Here is a 15,178-nt window from a genome sequence, read left to right on the forward strand (position 1 = left end):
ACAAATTAGAAGAATGGGCGGCGAAATGGCAGATGAAGTTCAACATTGAAAAATGTAAAGTATTACATGTGGGGAGCAGAAACTCGAGGTACAACTATACAATGGGAGGGATGTTATTGAATAAGAGTACCCAGGAAAGGGACTTGGGGGTAATGGTGGACATGACAATGAAGCCGTCGGCACAGTGTGCAGCGGCCGCTAAGAGAGCGAATAGAATGCTTGGTATAATCAAAAAGGGTATTACAGCCAGAACGAAAGAAGTTATCCTGCCGTTGTATCGGGCGATGGTGCGCCCGCATTTGGAGTACTGCGTCCAATATTGGTCGCCGTATCTTAAGAAGGATATGGCGTTAGTCGAGAGGGTTCAAAGGAGAGCAACACGTCTGATAATAGGTATGGAAAACCTGTCATATTCTGAGAGATTGGAGAAGCTGGGTCTCTTTTCCCTGGAGAAGAGGAGACTTAGAGGGGATATGAATGATAGAGACTTACAAGATCATGAAGGGCATAGAGAGAGTAGAGAGGGACAGATTCTTCGAACTTTCGAAAAATAAGAGAACAAGAGGGCATTCGGAAAAGTTGAAAGGGGACAGATTCAAAACAAATGCTAGGAAGTTCTTCTTTACCCAACGTGTGGTGGACACCTGGAATGCGCTTCCAGAGGACGTTATAAGGCAGAGTACGGTACTGGGGTTCAAGAAAGGATTGGACAAATTCCTACTGGAAATGGGGATAGAGGGGTATAGATAGAAGATTACTGCACAGGTCCTGGACCTGTTGGGCCGCCGCGTGAGCGGACTGCTGGGCACGATGGACCTCGGGTCTGACCCAGCAGAGGCATTTCTTATGTTCTTATGTTCACATGTCCATAAGCTGTTATTAAGATGGACCTGGGGAAATCCACTACTTATTCCTAGGATAAGCAGCATAAAAATCTATTTCACTCCTTGGGATCTTGACCTGGGTTGGCTACTTTTGGAAACAGGATACTAGGCTTGATAGACCTTTGGTCTATCCCAGTATGGCAACTCTTATGTAATGGTCTTATATTATTCTTTGCATTTGTCCACATTAAATTTCCTCTTCCATTTGGATGCCCAGTCTTCCAATTTCTTAAGGTTTTCCTTCAATTTTTCACAGTCCTTATGTGTTTTGACAACTTTGAATAGTTTTGTATCATCTGCAAATTTGGTCACCTTACTTGTCTTTCCGATTTCCAGATCATTTATAAACATGTTAAATAGCACCAGTCCCTATGATAATTAGCAGAATTTCTCCTTCCTTATCCAGAATTTATCTAAATTTCTCCTTCCTTATCTAGACTGATCACTAAACTTGTGAAGTACTAAAGCAGTAACCTTAAGGGTGGGATCCCCTGAAACTAGATGACAACACTTTGGCCCAAAAGATTGTGTCCCATGTTGCTTGCTGTAATTCTGTAATGCTTCACAAAAGAATACACAGACAGCTACACCAATACCCTACAAACGTCCTGCAGCAGGATCAAAATGCTCTCTACCCATAAGTACACCATGCCTCTTGTAGATTAAGCCTTGAGAACAGATAGCACCAAGCGCCCTTTAAGGAGATAAACTTGAGTAATTGTTTCTTTAATCTATGGTCCAATGGAGGCAATAGAAACTGCTGTTCCCTTGTTAGGACCAAACAGCACAAATGATCCAACCTGTGAAACACTTCAGTTCTCTTCAAGTAGTCTGCCAATACTCACCTAACTTACAATCGAGCTAACTGACGCTGCTCCCTTAACACTGGTAGAAAGATAAACTGATTCACTTGAAAAGCCAAAACTACTTTGGGCAACAAAGAAAGAAGGAACTGGCCACAATGTAATTTTTTCCCAGGAAAACACTAAGAACAGTTCTTGACAAGCAAAACATGCAATTCTAAGAATCTATGTGCTGAAGATATAGTAACTAGAAAAACCATCTTCATAGTCAAAACTTTACACGTACAACACGTACAAGGTTCATGTCCCAAGGGGAAACCAAAGGTCACAAATGTGGTCATAGAGGTTAACTCCTGAGAAAATGCACCACATCCAAAGACTATAAGGACTTACCGTATTTGCCGGCGTATAAGACGACTGGGTGTATAAGACGACCCCCCAACTTTTAGTTAAAAAATAGAGTTTTGTGTTATACTCGCCGTATAAGACTACCCCTTCTTCCGCACACCTTCTCTACCGCCCCGGGTGCAGCACAGCCAGCCAGGTTCCCTTACTTTTGTGGCACTTCCCCGACCGACCGACAACAGCCCCGGTCCGACAAACCTCCCTGCCCTTAACCGCGAATCTAAATTACCTTCTTACAGCTGCTGTAAGAAGGTATTTAGATTCGCGGCTACAGGGCAGGGAGGATTGTCGGACCCGGGCTGTTATCGGTCGGTCGGGGAAGTGCCACAAAAGTAAGGGAACCTGGCCGGCTGTGCTGCAACCGGGGCGGGGCGGCCGCCCCTCTCTCTTGGTACCGCGAGGCTACTCTCCTTCTCCTTACCTGCCATGCCTGCAGCACAGAGCCAAACGGAAGTCTTCCCGACGTCAGCGCTGACGTCGGAGGGAGGGAGGGCTTTGTTTAAGCTTTGTTTAAGCCCTCCCTCCCCTCCGACGTCAGCGCTGACGTCGGGAAGACTTCCGTTCGGCTCTGTGCTGCAAGCAGAGAAGGTAGGGAGAAGAAGAGCCGCGTACATCCAGAAGACTGAGCATCCAGCCCCGCAGGAGCCCCGCGACCCTCGGAGGCGTCCCCATGGGATCCCCGCGACCCTAGGGGGCATCCCCACGGGATCCCCGCGACCCTAGGGGCGTCCCCGTGCAGCTCTGTAATGTAAAGTAAGTACATGTAAAACAGTACCCGGCGTATAAGACGACCCCCGACTTTGGGGAGGATTTTAAGGTACTGAAAAGTCGTCTTATACGCCGGCAAATACGGTACCCCGAATTGTGCCCTAGAAATAGGTCAAAGCTGCCATCTACTGTATATCTTCAGGGAAGCCAACACTAATCCTCTATCCTAGTGATTCTTAACCTCTTTTGAGTCACATACCCCTTTAAGAATCTGATGAAAGCTATGGACTACTTTTCCCAGAAATATTCATATAAACACAACTTTGCATGCAATGAATATAATGCATTTTATTTATCGAGATTTGATTGTCTCATACATATATGACATACAGAAAGTATTATTAAATTTTATGCAACAAGTAATGGCAACTCATTATAATTATGAAATACAATCCTCTTGTGCAAATTAAAACAGATCAACTACTACTACTACGTTTTCTACTACCACTACTACTACTACATCTATTATCTGTGAGAAAAATCAACAGTACCAAGCTGTATAGTGAATATAAATGTTAATTTTTATCTGACCTTATGGACCCCCTGAAACCCATCCATGGACCCCAGGTTAAGAACCCCTGCTCTTTCCAAACCCTCCTGAAGGAACTCCAAAATCTCTACCTTCAGCACAATTTTCCTGAAAAGCCTCAAAGACATACCAGGCCCACACATAAGCTAAAAATATAGAATATCTGTGCGATTTCAGTAAAATGACAATTACTTTAGGAGAACACCTTCTCTTCCTCAGGAACTTCCTCTCAAGAGCCAGGCTGTAAGTGACAACAGAGACAGGTCTGGCATCTCCACCAGTTCCTGCTTAGGAAGACCCTCCAACCCCTGCAGATGTAGAGGGCCATCTACAGCATGGTGATTATGGCCCCCAAACCAAGGTCAACAGGGACAAACTGAATCATCAAGCAAGGATGTGACTTTGCACTGATTGATCTGATCCACCAAGGGCACCCTTTGGCCAGGGGAGAATCAGCATATCAATGCCCCCCGACAGTGCCTCTCTCAACTGAATTAATTGGGACACATGCCCATTGGCTGCCAACACCATCAAGTTCATCACTGGTCAACTCTAAAGATGAACAATGCTCTTGAAAGTCTCCCAAATTAGAAATCATTCACTGAAATCCAATGTGTGTCTGTTCAAAAAGTCCACCCGCTCATTGTTTGTGCCTGCTATATGGGTAGTAGAGAGATCCAAAAGATGAACTTCCACCCAGACCATGAAACTTGATGCCTCCGCTGTCACCTGATAGCTTCTTGTTCCGCCTCAACAACTGACATATGCCTTGGCTGTAACATTGTTTGACAGCACCCTGACTGACTTGCCTTCAAGAATCTGTTGGAAAGCAGCCAAAACAAGGCAAATTGCCCTGGTCTCCGGCCTACTGATCAACCAGTGTGTTTCCTCTTTCTCCACAGACTAAAAGGCATTGGGTCATCAGGCCAAGAGAAAGTGAGCTCCCCTAGAGAATGATACATGGACAAATTTTTCCCCGTCCCCGTGGGAACTCATTTTTCTGTCCCGTCTGGAAGTTACATCAGAAGGAGGGACTCAGCAGCAAGAAGGTTCTGGTCAGAGCAGCCCTGCATGCAGGAAGCTTTTAAGAGGGTGGTAGGCCCACCCCAGGAGGTTCAAAGGGGCCGACCTAGGAGAGTCACAGGGTTTTTTTGCCGCCATCGATAGGGAGGCAGGGTGCAAGGGGGGGGGCTGTTGGACCCACAGGAGGGAGGGAGGGGGCTGCTGTGTACCTGCAAAGGGGGGAGGGAGTTGCTTGGGCTGTTGGACTGTTTGGAGCTGAAGGGAAGGGGAAACAGTTGCTGGGCCAATGTGGTGGGTAAAGTGGAGCTGGAGGAAAGGGAAATATGCCAGACCCACACCTGGGTGCTGAAGGAAGGGGATATGGGGTATTAGACCCATGGGAAGGAGGCTAGAGAGAAGGGAGAGAGGTGCAGGACCTGCAGGGAGGAAGAGAGAAAAGGAAAGAGAAAAGCTGAACTAAGGGGATGACGGAAGAGTAAGTAAAACAACATAGCGGAGGGAGGGAGGAAAGAAAATGTGCGAGAGACACATTGATGTAAGGGAGTAAGAGAGGGGAGAAGCTGAACACAGGAAGATATACAAAAAGAGGGGAGACAGTGGGCATAGATGGGAGCATAGGAACAGGAACAAAAAGGGGAATGCTGCATCTGCATGGGGATGGTATATGGACACAGAGGGATAATGCTAGACATGGAATGGGAATATAGACACAGAGAGAAGATGGTAGACAGGGGAGAATAAGAACGCAGAAGGACGATGCTGGACATGGGGGACATAGGGATAGAGAGGAGTGATACTGTACACAAAATGGTGAGATGATGAAAAAAGGGAGATGAGCACAGGGGATATACTAGAAAGGGAAGTATAGGAGCCAGAGAAGGGAGACACTTGCTGAACATGGGAAAAATACATATATAGAGATGGAAGATGAATGGTGAGCATGGAGAAAGAAGACACATCAAATGGTCAAGACCCTGGCAAGTGAGTTAAGAGTAGACAGACGGAAACAGAATCCAGAGCCTGAGACCAATGTGATGTGACGAATAAAATGACCAGACCATACAAGGTAGAAAAAAAAATAATTATTTTCTATTTTGTGATTAGAATATTTCAGATTTGAAATATGTATCCTGCTAGAGTTGGTGTTAGACATAACTAGGGACTGCAAAGCCCAGGCTTTGCTTCTTTAGCTTCCAGCTGGCTTAGGGCTCTCTCTGACCAAGGGGTAGTTGCCCTAGTTGCATTCCCCTAACTTTATTCCTGCCATGTGTAACTGAAGTATTCTGTTAGCTTGATTTTTCTATGTTGCATTCTGTAGTAATTTGGCATCAGTTTTCTCGATAGTGGAGGAGATATTTGTGACGGGAGGAGAGGGGAGACAGGGTTTTTTTTATCCTTGCTCTGTATTTGTGATTTATAAAATGACAATTGAACAGAATATTGTTCCTTTTTATACTTTAATAAAGTAAGTTCAGTATAAAACTATTTGAGGCTTGTGGGAGCAGGAGCCCAGCTCACATGGATGGGGCCCAGCTCACAGAGACGGGGACAAATTTTTTCCCTGTGTCATTCTCTAATCCAGAGTCCTCTTCTTCCACCTGAAACATATACTGGCCACCACCAGGCCTCTTCTCATGGAAGTATAAGGTGTCAGGTCAAAAGCGCGCCCAGACAATTGAGTGCAGCGCGGAGGCACGCGCCGCTCTAAATTACTGTTTTTAGGGCTCCGACGGGGGGGGGGCGTGGGGGGGAACCCCCCGACTTTACTTAATAGACATCGCGCCGCGTTGTGGGGGCGTTGTGGGGGTTGTGGGGGGTTGTAACCCCCCACATTTTACTGAAAACTTAACTTTTTCCCTGTTTTTAGGGAAAAAGTTCAGTTTACAGTAAAATGTGGAGGGTTACAACCCCCCCAAACCCCCCATAAAGCCGGCGCGATGTCTATTAAATAAACTGGGGGGGTTCCCCAACAAAAACCCCCGTCGGAACCCCTAAAAACTGTAATTTTGTGCGGCGCGTGCCTCCACACTACGCTCAATTGTCGGCGCGAGCTTTTGTCTTTCGCGCCGTTGTCTATGAAACAAGTATAAAGTGCCAATGCTGGAAGATCAAAACTATGCTTCAACCCAGCAATCCTCCAACTTTCCTGGGGATCCTTCAGGGAGACATCCGCATTCAACAGAAAAGTAGTCTTTGTAACACAGTAACAACTGCATCCACAATTGGCGGCTGAAAAGAATCTCTGTCCTTTAATAGAATGAGGTATTACTTCCCCAACACTCTTGTCAATTTATAGGGCGTATCCAGTGACCTGCATTCCGCATGGGGCATACCTCAGAGGTCCTGGTTCATAGGGAAGTATTTAGGCAGCTGCTGTATTCCCTTCACTAAAGGGTCCACCTTTTCAGTTGTGCCCTCCACAGCCATTCATCTTCAAAATTTAGCACTGAGGTGACCTCAGCTATCAATTCTGACAACTTTTCACAATGAAAAACATGGACAACTAAGGGGATCTTTCTCAAGTGAAAGGTCCTCCCCTTGAAGTCCTTTTCCTCTTCTGGGTCTGAAAAATCATCCTCATAGAAATCCTGTTCAATATCTTCCAATTCAACAGTCCAGTCCACTTGGGGGTGCTTGGCTACTCCCGGAGCCTCCATAGGCACCTCCACAGGACAGCCTCCTCCAGACCCCTCAGACTACCATAAACTTAGGAGGAAAACCAACTCTTCCAACAAGGTTTCTATCACTGGCAGTTGTGGGACCAAGACAGGAGCTTCCAAAGATAATCAAGACAGGAGATCAGTCTGAATCCAATGTCTTTGGCAGAAACTGCTGCCATACAGCCACCACTGAAAGGCTCAGTGTAATTGTTTCCTCAGATGCAGCTACTTGCGCCTGCCCCTTGGCCAATGCTGAATTTGACACTGATGCTGCAGAGCAGTCAAAGAGCACCATGTGCCTCTATCCCCTGCTGCCCACACATGACAGCAATGCAGCCAAACTATACTCACTGGCAGCTTCCTCTCTAGCTCTGAGAGAACTAAAGCTCAAAGAAATAAACCCAAATGAGGCAAGAGCAAGAGAGAGCGCGAGAGAAAAGGGAGAGAGAGAGAGAGAGAGAGAGAGAGAGAGGACACTGGTGGATGTGTGGGAGAGGAGGGCAGATGATTGTAGATGTGGGTTGGGTGGGAGGGAGCAGATGCTGGTGGGTAAGAGGTAGAGGAGAGAGGAGTTAGATACTAGTGAAAGTGGGGTGGGAGGAGAGAGCTGGTGGAAATGGTTTGGGGTGGGGGGAGAGGGGTACATTTTGTACAGAAGTGGGAAGAGAGATTCTAGATAGAGCAGGGGAGAGAGAAGGAAGATATTGGGAATATGGGTACAGAGAGGAGGGAGCTGATGAAATGGGGGAAGTGAAAGGGGAGATGCTAAATGGAAGGTGAGGAAGAGAGAAGGCAGACATATGGGAGAGGAGAGATAAAAAGAGGATGTGATTTGTGGGATATCAAGAAACAATAAAAACTTGAAAGGGGAGGGGGGAATAAGCTGTATAGCAGAAGGATGACTGAAGTCTGGATGAAGAGGGGAGATACAGGAGGGAGAAGATGGAAGGGGGAAGTGAAAGAGGAGCAATGGGGCACACAATATGGAAGGGGAAGAGACATAGGAGGGAGATACTGATGGGGGAGAGAGTGTGGAGACATCATATGGAAGGGGGAGAGTAGGCAAATGCTGTATAGAAGGGAGTAGATGCTGGATGGAAGAGGGGAGAGAAATGAGAAGATATTTGGGGGAAGAGGCAGAAAGGAGGGACATAATGGTGGAAGGGAAAAGAAAGGGCAGGTATAGGTGGCAAACACTGTATAGAAAGAGGGCAGAGTTAATGAAAGACTAGGAATAAGGGGAAGTAAAATAGGAGAGCCAGGGTGAGGGAAAGAGATGGAAAGTTGTTGGTAGACCATAAAGCACAGTTACTTACCGTAACAGGTGTTATCCAGGGACAGCAGGCAACTATTCTCACATATGGGTGATGTCATTGACGGAGTCCGGATACGGAAGCCTTGCAAGCAGATTTGCTTGTAGAAACTAAAAGTTTTGAATCGACCGCACCACGCATGCGCGAATGCCTTCCTGCCCAGCATAGGGCATGTCTCCTCAGTTCAGATAGCTAGCAGAGAAGCCAACCAGGGGAGGTGGGTGGGTTGAGAATAGCTGCCTGCTGTCCCTGGATAACACCTGTTACAGTAAATAACTGTGCTTTATCCTAGGACAAGCAGGCAGCCTATTCTCACATATGGGTGACCTCCAAGCTAACCAGAATGGGATGGTGGGAGTGTTGGCAATTTAGGAGAATAAATTTTGTAATACTGTCTGGCCAAAATGTCCATCCCGTCTGGAGAAATCATCCAGACAATAGTAAGTGAAAGTATGAACTGAGGACCAAGTAGCAGCCTTGCAAATTTCCTCAATAGGTGTACATCTGAGGAAAGCTACTGAAGCTGCCATTGCTCTGACTTTATGGGCTGTGACTCTATTGTGTAGGTGTAATCCAGCCTGGGCATAGCAGAATGAGATACAAGCAGCCATCCACAGTTCGAGATGGTACGCTTAGAGATCGGATGTCCCAACTTGTTTGGATCGAAGGAGACAAAAAGTTGAGGAGCAGTTCTGTGTGGTTTGGTGCATTCCAAACAGAAGGCCAAAGCACGTTTACAGTCCAGAGTATGAAGAGCTGATTCTCCAGGATGAGAATGAGGCTTTGGAAAGAACACTGGAAGAACAATGGATTGGTTGAGATGAAATTCTGAAACCACTTTAGGGAGGAATTTAGGATGAGTACGGAGGACCACCTTGTCATGATGGAAAACAGTGAAAGATGGATCAGCATCTAAAGCTTGCAACTCACTAACTCTTCGAGCAGAAGTGAGGGCAATGAGAAACACCACTTTAGATGAGCCATAGACATTGGTTCAAATGGAGGCTTCATCAATTGAGCAAGAACAACATTGAGGTCCCAAACCACAGGAGGCGGTTTGAGAGGAGATCCTTTCATGAATCTGGAAACCACCAGAAGAGCAGAGAGGGGTTTCCCTTCAATAGGCTAATGGAAAGCCGCAATTGCACTAAGATGGACTCAGATCAATGTAGACTTGAGGCCAGAAGTGGATAAGTGCAAAAGGTAATCCAAGGAGGATAAGGAGGAATGTTGAGGTGCCTTATCATGAGAAAAACACCATGTACATTTTTGGTGATAGCATTGTCTAGTGGTAGGTTTCCTAGAAGCCTCTAAAATGTCTGATAGGTTGAGAAAACTTAAGAGGAGTCATGTTGAGAGGTACCAAGCTGTCAGGTGTAGAGACTGCAGGTTGGGATGAAGCACAGATCTCTGACTCTGTGTAAGCAGAGATGGAAAAACTGGTAGAAGGTATGGCTCCCTGCTGCTGAGTTGAAGTAGAAGGGAGTACCCAAGGTTGTCTCAGCCACCGAGGAGCAATCAGAATCATGGTGGCATGATCATTCTTCAACTTGACCAGAGTCTTGAGAATGAGAGGAAATGGAGGGAATGCATAGAGGAAAAGATTCGTCCATTCCAGAAGAAAAGCATCTGCCTCGAGGCGATGAGAATATATCCTGGAGCAGAACTGAGGCAGTTTGTAGTTGTGGGGAGCTGCAAAGAGGTCTATCTGAGGCATTCCCCACTGTGAAAAAATGTGATGAAGAGGCGAGGAATGGAGTGTCTATTCGTGAGGTTGCAGAGGACTCCTCAAGTTGTCCGCCAAACAATTTTTCGCCCCTTGGATGTAGACAGCTTTGAGGAAGGTGTTGTGGTGGATTGCCCAGTCCCAAACCTTCAGAGCTTCTTGTCAAAGGGAGGAAGATCCCGTCCCTCCCTGTTTGTTGACATAATACATGGCGACTTGGTTGTCCGTCCGAATGAGGACTACCTCTGAAGGAATGCTCTGAGTTGGATAGTATCCAGAACAGTTCCGATGAATTGGAGATTCTGTGAGGGTTGAAGTTGGGATTTGGGAAAGTTGATTTCGAATCCCAAACTTTGTAGGAACCACGTAGTCCGTTGGGTCGCTACAATAACCCCCTGAGATGTTGAATCTTTGATGAGCCAGTCGTCTAGGTAGGGAAATACCTGAAGACCATGGTTCCTTAGAGCTGCTACTACCACTACCAGGCACTTAGTGAACACTCTGGGGGAGGAAGCGAGGCCAAAGGGCAGCACTCTGTATTGATAATGCAGATTCCCCACCCGAAATCTGAGGTATTGACGGGAGGCCGGATGAATGGGAATATGAGTATAGGCCTCCTTGAGATCCAGAGAGCATAACCAGTCGTTCTGATCTAGAAGGGGATAAAGGGATGCCAGGGACATTTGAAATTTTTCTTTGACTAAAAATTTGTTGAGAGCCCTGAGATCCAGAATGGGTCGCAGATCACCCGTCTTCTTCGGAACAAGGAAGTAACGGGAGTAAAAAACCCTGTTCTGTTGTTCCAAAGGAACTGGTTCGATGGCATGGAGACGAAGCAGAGCTTGAGCTTCCTGAAGAAAGACGGCAGTCTGGGATGGACTGGAAAGATACTCTCTTGGAGTAAGCTCTGGTTGAACCTGAGTGAAAAGAAGAGAGTATCCTTTACTGATGATGGACAGCACCCAGAGGTCGGATATAATTGTCGTTCATCGGAGGTAAAAATGATGGAGACGACCTCCTATAGGGGGAGAGAAGTCAGAGACAGAACAGTGGAGGTTATGCTCTGTTTTAAACAGTCAAAAAGGCTGGGTAGCCTTAAGTGCAGCAGAAGGTTGAGATTTTTGTTGCTTCTGAGGCTGCTGTTTCTTAGGAGGAGGGCGAGTGTAAGGAGCCGTCCTCGGAGCAAAACGCATCTGGTAAATGGAAGGAGGGCATGTAGGCTTGGCAGGAGCTGGCTTTGGCTTAGGTCTGACAACAGAAGAAAATGATTTTTCATGCTCAGACAATTTCTTGGTGGCTGCCTCAATAGATTTATCGAAGAGGTCATTGCCTTGACAAGGAATATTAGCCAAGCGGTCCTGAAGATTAGGATCCATGTCAATGGTACAAAGCCAGGCAAGGCGACGCATTGCTACAGAACAAGCAGCCGCCCAGGCAGACAACTCAAAGGCATCATAAGAAGACTGAAGTAGATGTGATCTGAGTTGTGATAGAGAAGTGATGACTTCCTGAAATTCAAAGTGCTTTTGAGTGTCTAAATAAGTAAGAAATTTAGGCAAAAGAGCAACAAGGAATTCAAAATAAGTGACAAAATGGAAATTATAATTGAGGACTTTAGACGACATCATGGCATTTTGATGGATGCGACGTCCAAATTTGTCCATAGTTTTCCCTTCTCTTCCAGGAGGAACGGTAGTATAAACCTTGAAAGGATGGGATCTCTTCAAGGAAGACTCCACAAGTAGGGATTGGTGAGATAAACTGTGAATTCTCAAATCCTTTATAATGGAGAGTTTTATATCTGGAGTCTAATTTGCCTGGAACAGCTGGAATTGCGTAAGGAGTCTCCAGGCATCTGGTAAAAGTTTGAGACAAAAGTTTGTGAATAGGAAGCTTAAGTGACTCTGCTAGAGGTTGAGGAAGATGCATGACTTCGAGATACTCCTTAGAGTATTTGGAACCAGCATCCAATTGAAGGTCCAAGTCCACAGCCATCTGACGAAGAAAAGAGGAGAAAGATAGCTGATCCGGTAATGCCTTGCCTCGAGAAGGACTCGAGGTCGTTGAGGCAGCCTGGGTCGAAGATGAAGCTTCGGCTGGAAAAAAGGATGAGACAATTGAAACCGCCGAGTCCTTGAGGTATGGAAGGGGAGACCTCAAACGAGGAGTCGGCGATCTAGTAGAAGTAGTTGTAGATCGAAGCTTAGTTGAAGAAGGACGCTACTTAGAAAAACTATGCCTGGAAGGATGCCTCGATGAATGTCTCGATCGTCGGTGAGAATGGTGCTTGGAAGCAGATCTTGAAGATCGAGGAGACTTTGCCCCGGAGAGGGAAGCAGCCGATGCCACCAAAGAATGGATAGGACTGGAGGCTGTGTATTGAAGCTCCAGAGGCTTGATGGAGGAACCTCGATGCACTCCCAAAGACTCTACTCCTTGTATGGAGTGTGAGGATTCCTGCCGAGGCACTTGCAAAGAATTTGCTCCTTGCATCACGTGCTTAGATGCCAGACCAGACACTTGCAGAGACTCTGCTCCCTGCATAGAGTGTGTAGACTCAGACTGAGGCATAGGAAGAGGCTCGACCTCGTGGGAGTTTGCAGAATGCCCAGGCTGGATTAGAGTAGCTAGCTTCAGTCCCATTTTAGTAAGGTAAGGAACTGAACAAATTGCTGCTCTAACATGGTCTGGAAAGAAGTCGGCAAGGATGGATCCGCGCCAGAAATCAGACCACCTGCCTTGGCTGGAGGTTCCACCGAGGCAGTGGAAATGTGCTTCGACTTAGGCACCTTAAGCACCACCAGTGGAACTGTCTGCTGAACTATCTGACCTGAGGAAACAGGAGGAGATACAGCAGACGTGGTTGAGGAAAGAGCCGTTGCAAATGAAGAAGGTCTGATGAGGCTCGCGGTGGAAGCAGTGGAGGCAGGAGGGCCCTCGGTCGAAGGCGAGACCGAGGTTGGCTTCGGAATCGAAGAAGTGGTCAAATCCATCTGGAAGAGCTTCTCCACTGAAAGTAGACGACGTTTAAGGGCTCGAGGTTGAAGAGTAGCACAGCGTTCACACGATTTTGGATGATTTTGTGGCCCAAGGCACTTGGTGTGTGGGACCGTGAGAGAAATCGCTCGTTGACACTGGCTACACTTCTTGAAGCCTGTCGCTAGCCGGGACATAGAAGGAAAAACAGCCGCTGCAAGGTCGAAGCCCCTGGGCTGCGGCCGAGCGGCAGAAATAATTTTTTTTTTTTTTTTAACTAGAAATAAAAAAAATAAAGTAAGTACAGCAATTCGTGAAGAAAAATAACACAATCCGCGGTGAGAGAAGGCACGAAGTGAGAAAGTTAAACGCAGAGTCACAGACAGACTTCTCGGCTCCGCGGAAAACTGAGAACTGAGGAGACGCGCCCTATGCTGGGCGGGAAGGCAATCGCGCATGTGCGGTGCAGTCGACTCGAAACTTCTAGTTTTTACAAGCAAGTCTGCTTGCGAGGCTTCCGCATCCGGGTTCCGTCGATGATGTCACCCATTTGTGAGAATAGGCTGCCTGGTTGTCCTGGGATAAAAAAGAGGGAACTTGAAGACTAAATAGTAAGAATGATTTAAAGGTATAAAAATAAATTGAGGAAAGCCGAAAGGAAAAGGAGAGAAAAGTCCTGGAAAGAAACTTAAGGCAGAGGAAAGCAGAAATTGGAGAGGTGAATGGACAGAAAATAAAGGTAGAAAAAATAATTTTATTTTTAATTCAAGATAAAGTAGTGTGGTACCTATGTTTATAAAGGTTAATAAATATAAAATAAAATTAAGATGGCATCTTTTCATTGAATTAATTTTAATACATTTTTGACCAACTGTCAGAGACCAAAACCTCCTTTCTCAGGTCAGGACCGCTTACTGTCTTGACCTGGGGAAGGAGGTATTGGCCTCTGAGAGCTAACTGAAAAATGTTTTAAGTCCTTCCAATAAAAATTATCTTATTTTCCATTTTTTATTTATATTTGTAATTCTTAATTTGTAATGTGCAGTGTGTGTAATACTATCATGATAATGTAACGAAAACTTTTTGCTCACATCAACTCAGTCCTTTGCTCGCAAAAACAAAATTTTTGTTCAATATCCCAAAATCAAAATTAGCAGAGGCAAAAGGATTTTTTTTTAAACTGTAGAAAAAGCATTCCCTCCACCCCCCATCCACACATACCACCACAGCAAAATACACCAAGAATAAAAATCCCTGCCAGGGCTACCCAGACTGACTCAGACTGCATACTCACCATTTGCTAGGCAACTGAGAAATACAGCTGGCTGAGAACTGCAGTGTTCTTATACAATTCTGAGTCTGAGTTCTTAGTTTCCTTCTGTTGATAGGCAATATAACAAAGCTGATCAAGATTGTCTGGAGGGCTGCTAAAGAATGATGTATTTCATAACCTAGCAAAACTAATTGCTTTTAATCTACTCAAACATTTCAGTAGTAGAAATTGCAACAATGTATCACTATGGATAAATCTGGTCACAGCACTGCCAGGAGAAATGCATTCCAATATAAGCAAGAATGTATGTGATTATCTACAATTCTGAAGTGCAAAGGGATTGTGAAAGCACCTGAGGGGGCGTGCTTGTGATCTCCATGCCCCTGTACATTTATGATCTCATCTTCGTGCACCACTGGAGCTGGGACTGAGACAGCTTCACCCGTTGCTGAAATTATTTGAGCTACATGCGTAGAAACTGGAAAAACATATCAGGTAATCAAACCAAGAAACAAAATAAGTGGCATCCTATCGTGGCCATAACAACTTGAAACCAGATCAATCCCTTCTAAAAGTTGAACTAGGTTCAATAATTGTTCTATAAAGCTTCCACAGTGTGTTTGAAAAGTAGTAAATCCCCATCCTGTTAAGATTTCATGGGGCTTTCTTATGTCTATATAAGTGCTGTTAAGATAAAGCTCCCCAATAATCCCAGCAGAACTTCTCAGAGCACTGGAGCAAACAACTTCAAAAGGTTATCACTTCTGACTGGTTTAAGCTATAAGTGAATCATCAAATGGACCAATCAGCTAACAGCA

General features: G+C 45.7%; 1 protein-coding gene across 3 annotated transcripts in view; it reads right to left on the reverse strand.

Annotated features, from left to right (window-relative positions):
- Positions 1-15,178, reverse strand: part of IMMT (inner membrane mitochondrial protein) — a 304,792-nt gene that overhangs the window by 181,416 nt on the left and 108,198 nt on the right. For 2 of the 3 annotated variants that reach the window (XM_033951925.1, XM_033951916.1), the window contains exon 5: positions 14,713-14,838. The exons of the other annotated variant lie outside the window; for it this stretch is intronic. In XM_033951925.1, coding sequence (XP_033807816.1) covers positions 14,713-14,838 — 126 coding nt within the window. The remainder of the gene's footprint in view (positions 1-14,712; positions 14,839-15,178) is intronic. 3 annotated transcript variants of the gene reach the window in all.

This window comes from Geotrypetes seraphini, chromosome 1, assembly GCF_902459505.1.
Source record: "Geotrypetes seraphini chromosome 1, aGeoSer1.1, whole genome shotgun sequence".
Classification (NCBI taxonomy): domain Eukaryota; kingdom Metazoa; phylum Chordata; class Amphibia; order Gymnophiona; family Dermophiidae; genus Geotrypetes; species Geotrypetes seraphini.